Here is a 15,521-nt window from a genome sequence, read left to right on the forward strand (position 1 = left end):
TCACCATTTTTAGGCAGGAGTGATAATACAGCCCTCTGACAGCTGTTGGGTAAAACACCCTTTTTAAAACATTCACCAATTACATCATAAAAGTCTTCACCTATTACATTCCAAAAAGATTTATAAAATTCAGCAGGTAAACCATCAATTCCTGGGGCACGTCCTGTAGACAACTGCTTTACAGCATCTGAAAACTCTTTTAAAGAAAACATCTTATCCAGTACTTTTCTGTCCTCAGGTTCCAACCTAGGTAGTTCTTCTAAAATTTGATCCATACTCCTTTGATCACAATCATTAGATCCAAAGAGTTTTGCATAAAAGTCCATTGCGATTCTTCTCATTTCCATGGGATCTAAGGTTACAGTACCATTATCTCTCTGAAGATGAAGCATATTTTTCTGTTTAATCACTTTCCGTTCCAGATTAAAAAAATAGTTTGTTGGAGCATCCATGTCCTTTATTGAAGATATTCTTGCTCGAATTAAGGCACCTTTAACTCTTTCTTCAAGAAGTGTTTTTAATTCCACTTTTTTCTTCTTGATATCATTTGTTGCTTCAGAGTCATTAAAGTCTATCAAATGTTCCATTTTATTAATATCTTTTTCCAACCTTTCAATATTTCTCTTTACACTCACAGTATTGTTGTAAGAGAACTGTTGACAAAATATTTGAATTTGGGCTTTACCTATTTCCCACCACTGAATTAAATTTTCAAATTTGTTCTTTTCCATTTTCCAAATTTCCCAAAAACATCGAAATTTTTCACAGAATGACTTATTTTGTAACAACTGAACATTAAAGTGCCAATAGTACTTTGGATGTGGTAACCTTGTAGTGTTAAAATCAATAGTTACTACATGATGATCAGAAAAACCACAAGGAGATATACGAACATTCATTATTCTATTAATATCAGATTTATTTATGTACACTCTATCTAGTCTTGCTCCTGTCACAACAGAATCTGATATTTTAACCCATGTATATTGTTTCACTGCTTGATTCCTACTTCTCCACACATCAATCAAATCTAGTTCTTGAGTAATCTGAAGAAGCATTTTACTAGACTGTAAATGAGGTTCTTCTCCATTTCTATCCAATACAAAATTAGTAGTACAATTCCAATCTCCTCCCATAATTATACACAAGTTATCATCATCATATTTTCTTATTTCAATTTTTAATTTTCTAAAAAACTCAAGTAGTTGTGCACCTATATAGGGAACATATACATTAATAAAAAGAAACTTTAACTCTTTTATTACTACCATAACAATTATAATTCTCCCCTTTTCTAATTCAAGAGTAGACAAAATTCTTAAATCTGTTTTTTTAGAAAAAAGAATCGCCACACCCGAACTCAAATTTGTTCCATGACTCAAAAAGCATTGTCCTTCCCACCATCTATACCAATCTATTTCATTTTGACAATCTGAATGTGTTTCTTGTAAAAACATAACCTGGATTTCTTTAAGATTAATATATTCTGAAACCATTGCTCTTTTGCTCCTATCTCTCCCTCCATTGATATTTAAAGATCCTACTCTCAAAATAGCCATTAAAAGATAAATAGAGAGAAAAGAAAGAGATACGAAGATAGGAAAAACATGCAAAAACACCCTTGATGTACACTTCATTCCGAAAAGTCAATTGATTTCCGCTTGGCCACGACTTTCCCCTTTCTGATCTTTGTGATAATCTTTCTTAATCTAAACCTCTTTTTTATACTCAGTTCATCTTCTCCTACCTTCCTTTGCCAGTGATGAACTGAAAATTGAAATCTCTTCAAATCAGGAAAGTAATTCCTCACATCAGTGGCTTTTCCAAAAGTTTCATCCAAAAAATCATTTATCTCATCCAACGAATAAACCTGATCACAACCTACTTGTGAGACCTCTGACAGATCTGAAAAGTCAGACAAAACGCTATCCTCATCATCATCCTCTTTCTTTTCATCCACACTTGTTATTTCCTTTTTCTCACATACTTTTACCATTTTAACACTACTTTGTTGTTGAGTGTTATTTAGTTCTTCCACCTCTATGCCATCTTTACTTTTCTTCAAAGCATCAGTTATTCCATACACTTCAGCACCGCTATCATCCATTCGTTCATTCTCAGTAGACATCTCCTCGTGATTCCCTACACTCTCAATAGAATTTGCCTCACTGTTCCTTAAGATATCCGTACTAACCTCAACTTGGTCTTTTTTTGAAACATCCTCATTCACGTTGCTTTGTGTTGTATCTGTACTGTTACTCGGGCCTGCTTCAGTTCTTAACGGACAAGCTAATTTCACATGTCCAATTGCACCGCATTCAAAACAGCGCTGCTCTCCTGTGCTTGCATAAAGCATATACGACTTCCCTTCAAATGTGCATCGAAACGACACATTTAAAGTCTGCGAGTTTAAAAACATGTACACTTGTCGCCTAAACGACATCACATGTTTCAGAGCCGCATTTTTACAACCAAGCGGAACCATCCGAATTCCACTAGCTAGTTTACCAAAGCGTAAAAGCTCGCGTTCAATGTCCGCATCAGGGATAAATGGCGGAACATTGGAGATTGTTACTTTTCTTGTCGGAGAAGCTAAGGGTTGAACATGAACAAACGCATCACTCACCGAAATCCCGCTTTCAATCAGTCTGTTTACTAGTTTTTCGTCCTTGAGAAACACCACTATCGCTTTATTCATCCAGAAAGAATGTTTTCATGTCCCACACATTCAGCTACCGCCAACAATACATCCTCCACTGATTCTCCCGCGTTTGTAACGCACCTGATGCCGTGACTGAGCGTCAGAGACGGCGCCTGCACACTCCGGTGCGACGCCATCTCCTACTCCACCACTACAATGCTATTCACACACGAGCCAAACTGAAATCAAATTGACTGTGCGAAAAGAATAACATTAAAATCAAGAAATTATTTAAGAATAATCTTTTTCTTTCGAATTTCCCTCTCACCGTGATCACCCTCCCACACTACCACTTCCCAGCATGCACAGAGAGAGAGAGAGAGAGACAGAGACAGAGACAGAGAGAGAGAGAGAGAGAGAGAGAGCCCCCTGACCGGGGGGGGCTGCTTTAGAATCTTAAAGTTTTACTTAATTAATATTGCATATAGGAATTTATAGTCTGTTATATTTGACCTGTGCTTCTCTCTCCTTTATCTTAAATGTGTGCTCTCACTGAGCCTGTGTGTGTGCGCGTACTTGTCTGTGTACGTGTGTGTGTGTGTGTGTGCGTGCGTGCGTGTGTGTGTGTGTGTTAGTACGTGTGCATATTGTGTGTGTGGAGTGTTTTGTATGTGTGTGTGTCTCTCTTCTGTGTTTTCAACCTTTTCTTGTTTTTGCAGGTACAACTTTGATTGTTTTGCTTGTAGTCAATGTGTCTCATGTACAGCTGCTTTGTAACAATGAAAATTGTAAAAGCGCTATATAAATAAAGTTGAGTTGAGTATTTGTGCATTCTTTAGGAAGATAAATGTTTAAGGTTTCATGTTGTAATAAATGAGCTGATAAAGATGCAGATAGAATGGTTATTAGCAAAAGCAGTTTCACATTAAGCGATTCAGTTATGAGTCATGCCCCTGCTGATATTTATGCAGAAATAGAAAAACGGAATAAAATCTATTGAACTGTTGTGAATACACGCAAAAACACACAGTTATGCGCAATATGCTATATCCCATTTGTGAATCTGTCTGTCTTTATTCTCTGTCTGTTTTCACAGCTACGTTCTGTCGACTCACATAAAGGAAAGTTTGTTTTCCCACTTAAAAACCAGGATTAAAAGCTTGTTTAAACTGTACTCTATTTCTGTTTGTATATATTTACATATATTATCAACCACTTTAAGTTGCACTACATACATAAAAAATTCGTTTGTTACATATGTGTACGCAGCCCAGCTGGAGATGCTTTGGCAATACCAATGTACACTTTGTCATGCTAATAAAGGGCCCTTACATTGAAATTGAGAGAGAGAGAGAGAGAGCGAGAGAGAGAGAGAGATCCACTCAGTTGTATTTGGCTCCATCTAGTGTTGAAGCTGAGATCGTTTTTCATTCTACACTGACCTGAACAACACTACAGGTCACTGTGTCCAAGCATGACAGAAAATCAACACCAGTAGCCTCAGCAACACTTCCTGATTCTACACAGTGACACACACCACACTACTATAGTAACTCTGGTGAAGTTTACGATAGTTCACTCGTGTAAATACCACGGTATCGTGTGGACACTAAAAATAATTATGGTACCTTCGCATTGTAGAATCGAATCGAATAGAACAGGAATCATGTAAGTATCATGGTACAAGGGTGATCATAAATACTATAGCGTATATCAATGTTAGCCTACTATCACACAATCACACTTTATGATAAGAGATTGAATGGTGTAGATGAGAGAGAGCTTTTATCATAGTTTTTTCCCGCAGCGAAAGTAAGTCGCGATATTCGTTAAGACGCCGTTTGTCGCCTCTCGGCTTCCGTAACACTGCAGCGCATGCGCACCGAGAACAGCTGCAGTGCAGTGAGTTTAGCCTGATGTTGAGTTTGTGTTGATGTAAAAAGGCCATCATTAAAGATTGTCACGCACATCGTGTAGTTTGTATACTTGAGTTTGTTTTCAGGCGGAGGTTGGTGTTTATAGAGAGAAGAGAAGAAGAGCGGCAGAATGAATCAGTTTGAACAGTAAGTGAGGTGCTAACGGCTAATTCACATTCAACAACATCACATCTCATTCATATCACAAACAAACGCTTATGACTTCATTCATTTCAATCAAGTGGTTATGTACGATTCACATCCTCATGTGTGTGATTGTAAACGAACTTCCCTTATAGAACACAGATTTCATCTGAATATAAACTTTATCTCGTGTGATGACGTCATCGTCTTAAACCGTTTGTTCATTAAGATTTATAGTTCTTTAGAGAAAAGTTTATCTGACAGAATTATTGACAGCAAATGTGTTATTTGTAGTTTGAAAGAGGAAGACTCAGCCGAACACGAGGAGATGAAGGATCAGAATGACATCGACGGAGGATCAATAAACAACAATAATAACAACATCAGACGGAAGGTGAGACAGAGAAAATGACAAACATGTCCAGTCTCTCAGCCGGTTTTGTGTGATAGTGTCCTGTTTGTTTGTCTGTCAGACTGTATCTCCTGGTCCAGGTGAACATCCGCTGCAGTACAACTACACTTTCTGGTACTCGCGCCGCACACCCAGCAGACCCGCGAACACACAGAGCTACGAGCAGAACATCAGACAGATGGGAACAGTGGCATCGGTCTGCATGGGTTTATTATTGTGCTCATTAGGTTGACATGTCTGTGTGACATCTGTTGTGTGTTTCATCGCCGTCGCTCTCTTACTTCAGGTGGAACAGTTCTGGAAGTTCTACAGTCATCTGGTTCGACCTGGAGACCTGACGGGTCACAGCGACTTTCACCTCTTCAAAGAGGGAATCAAACCCATGTGGGAGGTTCGTGTGTGTTTTGTAGGCATCATGTGCATCTGATATGAAATAACTGTACATACATAATTAGACGAGTGGTTCTCAAACTTTTTCGTTGTAAGGCCCCCTTTGTGTTAAGTGCATTGCTTTGTGGCCCCCCATATAAAGACGTATAATCTTAAACTTAGAATTTTAATTAAACCAAAAACATTCAGTTATACAATGCTGGAACCTCAATTATTTTGGTTGGTGGTGTCATTTTTCTGATGTTTGATTGCATAAAATCTATGATAAATTCCTATATTTCATAAAATGCCACAAAATCTGTGCCCCCCTGGATCCATCTTGGGACCCCCCAGGGAGCCACGGCCCCCAGTTTGAGAACCACTGAATTAGACAACAGTTCTTTCTGGTTCTCGAATCTGATTGGCTGAGAGCCATGAGATATTCCACCAGTATCACCACGGTTTCTGATATATCCATAAACTTGTGCCATCGAAGTGTTGTATGAATGCAATATCGCTCTCGTAGTCGTGTGGCAGTGCTCTTATATCAGCAGATGCATATCAGACAGGAAACCCCACACAGCCCTGCTCATAATCACACACACACAGCCATGCTGATATAAGAGTACTATCACACTCCTACTCGAGGGATATTGCATTAATGAACATGATATCCGAGTGTGTCAACTCTAAATCTGAAGGTGTGTGTTTGTGTGTTAGGACGAGGCAAATAAAAACGGTGGGAAGTGGATTATCCGCCTGCGGAAGGGCCTGGCGTCACGCTTCTGGGAGAACATCATCCTGGCCATGTTGGGGGAGCAGTTCATGGTGGGGGAGGAGATCTGTGGGGTGGTGGTGTCCATCCGCTTCCAGGTGCTGTAGAGCCTCAGATGGCACAACCATCACTGATTCACCTTTACTAAATCACAGAACAGCTTCAGTCTTCAATGTGGAGACATCATCAGTGTAAATCTGAGTGACGTGAAGCTGTTTGTTTGTTTGTTTTTGCTACAGGAGGATATTCTGTCTATCTGGAATAAAACCGCCAATGATCAAGTGACCACATCACGAATAAGAGACACGCTGCGGCGCGTGCTCAACCTGCCGCCCAACACCATCATGGAGTACAAGACGCACAACGACAGCCTCAAGTATGACTCGCACACACGCTACACACCAGACTCATTTAAGGGTTATATTCCAGAATGTACAAAAATCCAAATGCATTTATTCAAAACTTATTATTTACACCGTGATTGGAAAATGGTAGAATGAAAATAAAGTGTTATGTTATGTATTGTTTGGGCTCATCTTGAACTTACAATTAATATTTGATGAACCTTTTGCGTTTTTTAAAAGGTTGATATGATCCTATGGCTTTTTGTAAGCTGAATGAAACCAGCGTGCTGTAGAATAGCATTTCAGTGCTCAGTGTGATTATATCAGCCAATCAGAAGCTCTCAGTGAATACATTGAGATATAGTAACTTGTGGCTTTCTCTCCGGTCAAGCATTTATCCCCCCGACACATACACACAGAATGTGATGTAATACACCTTACTGAGGAGCAGAACAGACACCATTCTGAGCTTCACGCACGCACGCGCACACACACACACACACACACACACACGTCTCTAATGTGTCATGTCTGTCTTGTTTTACAGGGATAATTCCAGCTTCCGTAACACGAAGATCACCTTGTGAAAACCTAGAAAGGATTTTCATATGGACTTACCCCATGTGCACATGAAACCAGCGCAGATGTGCGTGTGCGTGTGCGCGTGCGTGCGTGTGTGTGTGTGTGTGTGTGTGAAGCTCAGAATGGTGTCTGTTCTGCTCCTCAGTAAGGTGTATTACATCACATTCTGTGTGTGTGTGTGTGTGTGTGTTTGAGGACTTTATTAAAAACGTTCTCTGCACTCATCTGTTTGCTTTGGTCTTTAATGTACATTACTATGCAAATGTCCCAGTTTTTACCCCAATAAAATGGATTTAAGACGGTTAGAAACTGATGACACACTACAGCAAAACCCTGTTCATAAAAACGGCATATGCTGGGTTAAGGGATGTTTTGATGCTGGTTTGACCAGCTTAAACCAGATAAGGACCAGCACATGATCAGCGTAAACCAGCATCAAAACATACCAAACCAGCATATGTTGTTTTTTTCAACAGGGAAGATATAAATAACTGACTTAAAACCCTATTTTGGGGTTAAAAATAAGCCTTGACTTGCACAGTACTGTAAATATGAGCATCTGACTTGAAACTTATTGATCAGAATAAGATTTTTGTTTGAGTAAACTGTACAGTGCTTTACTTCATCGAGTCAGCACAGTTTCTGCTGACGTCAGTGTGTTTGTGTATGTGATGTGCGCACACGGTATGTATGGGTGTGCACGATTACACAATACTAAGAATAAACTACAATAGTATTATGTTGAGGATACAACAGAGCTGTAATCTGGTATTTTATTCTCGTTTACTGTTGATTTTAGAGCTCTTATTTTGTTACCGGAAAAATAATTATGATGAAAATCAAGATTCATACTGTGAGTTTATTAAATGAGTAAATAAATTAACTAAGTTATCTGAAAATACAAAATGTTTTAATTTAAGATGAAACAATCTATAAAGTTGTTTTGTAAATCCGGATGTGGATGGAGCGGTTTGATGACGTATTTCCGCGGTTGCCATGGCGGCGTGTTTTCAAGCGGGGATGAAGCGCGAGCCACACGAACGGTAAACAAACTCCTACAAAACTTTCAATCAACTCTTACTTTTAAAAATGTCTGGTTACTCGTGAATTTGTATTCAGTACATGATTTTATGAGATTATTATTCGTTAATGTGTGTGTGTGTGTGTGTGTGAGAGACTGACGGTGAAAGTGTGTTCATTTACAATATTAAAACCTCACGTGAGTAAATAACGTACTGTGTGAGTAACGTTAGATATATTTTCATTCAGGATATTGATAAAAGTGCTTATCCAAAATGAGATAATTCATGTATTTATTGTGTGTTAGCTGTAGTTGTGTAGTTTTTATGGCTTAAATCAAAACAAACCAACTGCAGTTTTATTGATAGTAATTGGAATGCACATAAAAAAAGTTTTTTAGATTTTTTTTAGAGTTATTTCATTTTAGGGGTTTAACAATACTTCGTATTACAATATTTCGCGATGCAAAAATGTTACGATGCGCATCGTAGAGAGATGGGTATATTTTACGTGCGTGTCACGTGTGCTTATCTCACATATGCGCCAGAGAGAGAGGCACAAGACAATAGGTTACTGTCGTAACCCCGGTTCTCTGAAACATCGAGTGGAGAGATCCACCTATGGAAGGGCACCCGTACCTGACCTCTGCAGAAGCATCTAATTGCACCAAGTCTGGCTAGACCGACAGAAGCACGCAGCCAATGCCAGGTAAGGCCCCACCCCCTTACCTGAGCGCATATAAGGTCTGCTTGCGCTGCTGTTCCTCAGTAAGTATATTCGCTTCTCGCAGCAAGCGGGGCAAAGCTGGTGGATCTCTCCACTCGATGTTTCAGAGAACCGGGGTTACGACAGTAACCTATTGTTCTCTTTCATCATCTCGTTTCAAGATCCACCTATGGGAGAGTCATGGACAGCTCCCCGATTGCCCAATACACTCACAGTGAGGTTCTGAAAGCCAGAAAAAGACGGTCACCCCCAAAGGGGCGGTGCATGACACGTCCCATAATTATGTCCCTGGCAGCCCTGATGCGCACACATAGCTGCTGCGCACATACAGGACAGGAACATGTATGAGGCACACACATGTAATTAACCCAGCAACACATACAGGTGCTGGTCATATAATTAGAATATCATCAAAAAGTTGATTTATTTCACTAATTCCATTCAAAAAGTGAAACTTGTATATTATATTCATTCATTACACACAGACTGATATATTTCAAATGTTTATTTCTTTTAATTTGATGATTATAACTGACAGCTAATGAAAATCCCAAATTCAGTATCTCAGAAAATTAGAATATTACTTAAGACCAATACAAAGAAAGGATTCTTAGAAATCTTGGCCAACTGAAAAGTATGAGCATGTACAGCACTCAATACTTAGTTGGGGCTCCTTTTGCCTGAATTACTGCAGCAATGCGGCGTGGCATGGAGTCGATCAGTCTGTGGCACTGCTCAGGTGTTATGAGAGCCCAGGTTGCTCTGATAGTGGCCTTCAGCTCTTCTGCATTGTTGGGTCTGGCATATCGCATCTTCCTCTTCACAATACCCCATAGATTTTCTATGGGGTTAAGGTTAGGTCGAGTTTGCTGGCCAATTAAGAACGGGGATACCATGGTCCTTAAACCAGGTACTGGTAGCTTTGGCACTGTGTGCAGGTGCCAAGTCCTGTTGGAAAATGAAATCTGCATCTCCATGAAGTTGGTCAGCAGCAGGAAGCATGAAGTGCTCTAAAACTTCCTGGTATACGGCTGCGTTGACCTTGGACCTCAGAAAACACAGTGGACCAACACCAGCAGATGGCATGGCACCCCAAACCATCACTGACTGTGGAAACTTTACACTGGACCTCAAGCAACGTGGATTCTGTGCCTCTCCTCTCTTCCTCCAGACTCTGGGACCCTGATTTCCAAAGGAAATGCAAAATTTACTTTCATCAGAGAACATAACTTTGGACCACTCAGCAGCAGTCCAGTCCTTTTTGTCTTTAGCCCAGGCGAGACGCTTCTGATGCTTCCTGCTGCTGACCAACTTTATGGAGATGCAGATTTCATTTTCCAACAGGACTTGGCACCTGCACACAGTGCCAAAGCTACCAGTACCTGGTTTAAAGACCATGGTATCCCTGTTCTTAATTGGCCAGCAAACTCGCCTGACCTTAACCCCATAGAAAATCTATGGGGTATTGTGAAGAGGAAGATGCGATATGCCAGACCCAACAATGCAGAAGAGCTGAAGGCCACTATCAGAGCAACCTGGGCTCTCATAACACCTGAGCAGTGCCACAGACTGATCCACTCCATGCCACGCCGCATTGCTGCAGTAATTCAGGCAAAAGGAGCCCCAACTAAGTATTGAGTGCTGTACATGCTCATACTTTTCATCTTCATACTTTTCAGTTGGCCAAGATTTCTAAAAATCCTTTCTTTGTATTGGTCTTAAGTAATATTCTAATTTTCTGAGATACTGAATTTGGGATTTTCATTAGTTGTCAGTTATAATCATCAAATTAAAAGAAATAAACATTTGAAATCTATCAGTTTGTGTGTAATGAATGAATATAATATACAAGTTTCACTTTTTGAATGGAATTAGTGAAATAAATCAACTTTTTGATGATATTCTAATTATATGACCAGCACCTGTATATACCACCCAGGCCGGAATGTGAATGCATGCTTGGTGACATGAATGCGCACGGCCCACCGGCCCGTTCAACCCTCGTTACCATAACAATGTGTAAACAGGAGGTGAAGGAATATAACAAGGAGGGGCTATGAAGACCCCACTCCTAAAACAGAATGTGCTACCCTTGATTCATATGCAACTGCTATAGCGTTCACAAGCCAATGTAAGAGGCGCTGTTTAGATATGGGACTCCCCTTATGAGGGGGTGCCCACGAAATAAAGAGCTGGTCACTCTTCCGGAAAGCACTGGTCTTGGACATACAGTGGGTACGGAAAGTATTCAGACCCCCTTAAATTTTTCACTCTTTGTTATATTGCAGCCATTTGCTAAAATCATTTAAGTTCATTTTTTTCCTCATTAATGTACACACAGCACCCCATATTGACAGCAAAACACAGAATTGTTGACATTTTTGCACATTTATTAAAAAAGAAAAACTGAAATATCACATGCAGTGGGCAACTGACGCGGAGCTGCTTTCTTAGGGAGGCACAAAGCCTCGTCCTCTTTCTTTTTGTCGTCGCACCGTTGCTGCATCAAAGCCACGGCGGGACCGAAGAGAGCCTGGCCAGGCTCGACCGGAGCGCCCGCAACGCGCCTCTTCTCACTGTCAGGGAGTCCCGACAGGTTCAGCCAGAGAGCACGCTCCCCCACTACAGAAAGCGCCATGGAGCGCCCGCAAGCTTGGACAGCCTGACGAGCATTGCGGAGGACGAGGTCGTTGATCGTAAGGATCTCCTTCCACAAGGTTGGCGAGGGGATCCTTTGTCCAGCTGCTGCCCCAAATCCTCCAAAATTTCCGCCTGGTAAGCGGAAAGCAGGGACGAAACATTGAGAGCCCTGACAGCCAAGGCCGAGGATTTATAAGCGGCCTGATGAACAGAGGCAGAAAAACGGTCCATTTTGCCCGGCAAGACCGGCTTCGGAGGGGCGAGCAGCCCGCCCTGGACGGGGTTGAAATGCCTGGCAATCGACGGCTCGACAGCGGGGGATCACCCAAGCCGAGAGCCGCCATGTCTTTCACCTCCAGACCCGCGAGACCGTGTTTGAGGTTCAGCGGGTCGCTCCAGTAGTGCCTCACGTGCTTCGCGCACGCTGGCAGGACGGGGAAGAGTTGTTTCCTCGGGCCGGGCGGGGGACCCAGCACTTTCCCATCATACACATCCCTCTCCTGGTCGGTGGCGCTCTGCGGAGCCGGCCACGGAATGTTAAGGCGAGCGGCCGCTCGTTCGCACACGTCCAGGAGGATGGACAAGGTTAAGGCCGCGGGGGGGTTAGCCTGGGGAAAACCAGAGAGTGAGATGGCCTCCTAGTCCTCTGAGACCCCAAGAAGGCCCGCGTCGTCTTCATCGCCGGAACCAGCCGGTTCATCGGTGAACGGGAGGTTGCCCGCGAAGATATCCTCTTCGGGGAACGCAGGATTAGGCAGGTCAGCCCAATGAAGTGACGTCCCGCCCCGCGAGACCCCCGGAGGCATGTCACCGTGTCCCCCATCCGAGTCAGAAAGGCCGAGCTCGATACCCTGGGTAGCGGCAACTTTGACTCGACGCCGCAGGAGCTTTTTCGGCAGCACAAGGCAATGGCTGCAATGCTCCGGGTTCTCCAAAGCCTCTTCTGCATGCTTGAGGCCCAAGCAGACCACGCAGAACTCGTGAGAGTCCTTAGCTGCGATGATAGCCCCGCACGCGGCCGGGCAGGCCCGTGATGAGCTGGTCCCGGGAGCAGTGGCAGATTTAGAGAGCTACATGTCGGCGAAAAACTCGTTAATATCCGTGGCGGGCAGCCGTGGAAAGTAAAGGGGGAGCAGGTGAAAAAAGCACGAGCGTGGACGGCTCAGGATGCGTAGAAAAAACACAGCTAACCTGGCTGAATGGACGACTGTCACGTCTAGCGGAGGCTGATCAGACGATATGTCCTCCTGAAGACACACAGTGAGCAGAAAAATCCAACTGAACTGTGTTAAAGCAGAGATCGCGAGAAGCGAATGACAACTGAGGAACAGCAGCGCAAGCAGACCTTATATGCGCTCAGGTAAGGGGGTGGGGCCTTACCTGGCATTGGCTGCGCGCTTCTGTCTGTCTAGCCAGACTTGGTGAATTAGATTAGAGGTCAGGTACGGATGCCCTTCCATAGGTGGATCTCGAAACGAGATGATGAAAGAGAACACAATCTGTGTCTCCACGTGGTTTACAAAGCGTCATATTTTCCTTCACAATCGCCGTTAAAACACAGCAAACTTGAAGCGTGACTGCAGGCGAGTCACCCCGAAACTCATTACAAATGAGCACAAACGTGTTTAAATGCCAATGTTCATTTATCCGCTGACGTGAGCTGCTGCATGACGTGATATGCAACATAAAGCCAAAAGAGACCAGCGCTGTTCCGATCAGAGAAGCGATGAAGTGAGTCATGCTGTAGATTAAAAGATCGAATGACACGCTAAAAAACAAGTATGTGATCTGCATGATTGAAGAAATGTAATACAGGTTATGTAATATGTCTTTTTGACAGATTTTTCTCATTCATTACTGTCTCAAGCAAAGACAGTGCAGCTTCAAAGAGACACGAGCCAATAGCGCTTGAGCGTGAGCTCTGTCAGAGCGTTTCATTGGTTGAATGTACTGAATGAACACGCCCTTCACTGAACGAACGAGTCAATTGAGTCAAAATGAGACTGAATGAACTGCTACATGTCGTTCATGGTCTAATATAATCTGTGTTACAACAATGCATATCCAGTAGTTACTCAACTCTTCTGAAAAATAAAGCTAATGACCAGGTTTAATTTAATTCTAAGGTAAAGTCAATTATGTCAAAACAGTTAAATCTTTGTATGGAACATTTAAAGCGACAACGAGCAACTTTTTGATCTTAAAATAATGGCTCTAAAATTATTTTAGTGGTAGGTCAACTTTTAACTGGACGAATTTTACTGCCGTTGCTACCTGAGCAGCCTCCTATCGGCTGAAATTGCACTTGTAACTTTAGTGTTCGGGCCGGTACAAGCCCCGCCTATCCCCTGCTTTACGGCATACGTCACGTTTTACTCGTAGCCTGGGAGAAGTTAGCCAACTGCAGAGCTGCAATGTGTCGATATTTTTTTAATGCGTCGATATTTTTTTAATGCGTAGCTTGTCCGTGAAGCACGGCTCTGGGATCAGTAGAAATGCTGCTCGATCTAAAAGCAGTGCGAGTTTGAGTCGCTTATAACGTGCATTTGAAAAAGCAACACCCGTCAAACACGATCATTATAAATATACTTTATTATCATGAAAACACCTGAGGAGGCTTGAGTAACGGTGATAAAAAAATGTCCATAGGCATTTCCTAGATTCTAGAAGGTGTAATGGTCTTCTTCTGCAGTGCGTATATGGAGTTTATGCACGAGACTCTTCATGTGTGTATTTGGTGTAGACAGTCTATAAATAGACATAAAAATATCTTCAAAAAAGTCAAAGATCTTGTGGCTAGAACAGATGAACAGAAACAGAATCAAGTGCGTGATGTATTGATGCAGTAACATGTGTTACATGACAGTGTGTGTGTGTAGTGAGATGTCAGTGAGCAGACAGGATGATGATGATGATGAAGTGCTCAGTGATGTGGAGCCTCTTCCTCCATCAGCTCTTCATCAGTCTTCTCTTGTGACGCGCTCGTGGCCGTCTTCTCCTCTGGCAGCGTCTCACGAGGTCACCGCTGGTCTCTACCGTTCACTGCAGCGCAGCCGACAGCGGGAGGTCATAGGTCACACTGCAGCCAGGTACACGTGAAGAGTTCACACGTCACTTTAATCTGACACCCTGGAATGAAGCAGTGGAAGTAAAGCACTGTGACTGAAGAAACACTAGAGTTCTTTAAACGCAGAAATCACTTCTGTTAGTTTCCATGTTGTGTAGAAGCGCAGCTCGCTTATCATGAGACATAACAATAGAAATAGAAATCACCACATGTGCACAGGCCGGTGTCATTCATGTCCTCTCCTGATCTCACCGCCGTCAGAGCCACGCCCCCTCTCTACTCTCATGGGCTTAAAGAGGCACGGGAGGCGGGACACATAGAGGACTCCTCCCATGATGTGATTGGCTCTGGAGTGCAGGAGGTGGAGTCAGAAGGTGATGGACGGTTACACGAGATGGACCTTCATCTGCAGAAGAGCCTGAACAGATCAGCACAGAGAACGGTAACATTTGACAAGCGTGACTGCAACGTGATTCTTTATGTAGAACCAGTGTTTCCTGAATCATGTAAACACCTGAACCGACTCATTTCTTCAACACCTCAAATACTAGAGACCTTTAAAATGTGCATTATTCTTGTTTTCTGTGTGTGTGTGTGTGTGTGTGTGTGTGTGTGTAGAGTGGCAGGAGGCATGTAGAGGAGATGGAGAATGTGAGGACTCATTTACAGTCCATACTGAGATCGACATCAACGGCTCCACACAGACACGGTGAGCACACATCACATCACATCACATCACAGGACATGTTTGTAATGTTCTTGACTTATGACAGTAGAGTTCACGTCCCTGTCCCTTATGCTCAATTACCTTTTCTTGTGTTTATGTGTGTGCGTGTGTGTGTGCGTTTGTTTGTTTGCGTGTGTGTGTGTGTGTGTGTGTGTGTG

At 42.6% G+C, this 15,521-nt stretch overlaps 2 protein-coding genes across 2 annotated transcripts in view; both read left to right on the forward strand.

Moving 5' to 3' along the window:
* Positions 1 to 4,499: 4,499 nt before the first annotated feature.
* Positions 4,500 to 7,342, forward strand: eif4e2rs1 (eukaryotic translation initiation factor 4E family member 2 related sequence 1). Its single transcript, XM_057320194.1, has 7 exons — positions 4,500 to 4,704; positions 4,996 to 5,095; positions 5,175 to 5,309; positions 5,400 to 5,504; positions 6,203 to 6,355; positions 6,497 to 6,633; positions 7,149 to 7,342. Exons 1-7 carry the CDS (start codon positions 4,688 to 4,690, stop codon positions 7,186 to 7,188), a joined length of 687 nt encoding a protein of 228 aa, XP_057176177.1. The 5' UTR covers positions 4,500 to 4,687; the 3' UTR covers positions 7,189 to 7,342.
* A 595-nt stretch (positions 7,343 to 7,937) lies between these two features.
* LOC130545272 (uncharacterized) overlaps positions 7,938 to 15,521 on the forward strand; it is a 9,301-nt gene continuing 1,717 nt past the window's right edge. Inside the window, exons 1-4 of the mRNA XM_057319703.1 lie at positions 7,938 to 8,226; positions 14,449 to 14,658; positions 14,856 to 15,078; positions 15,255 to 15,512. Of these exons, the coding sequence (XP_057175686.1) occupies positions 8,180 to 8,226; positions 14,449 to 14,658; positions 14,856 to 15,078; positions 15,255 to 15,512 (738 nt within the window). The 5' untranslated portion in view covers positions 7,938 to 8,179. The remainder of the gene's footprint in view (positions 8,227 to 14,448; positions 14,659 to 14,855; positions 15,079 to 15,254; positions 15,513 to 15,521) is intronic.

The sequence above is a fragment of the Triplophysa rosa genome, linkage group LG21, assembly GCF_024868665.1.
Source record: "Triplophysa rosa linkage group LG21, Trosa_1v2, whole genome shotgun sequence".
NCBI classification, from domain to species: Eukaryota; Metazoa; Chordata; class Actinopteri; order Cypriniformes; family Nemacheilidae; genus Triplophysa; species Triplophysa rosa.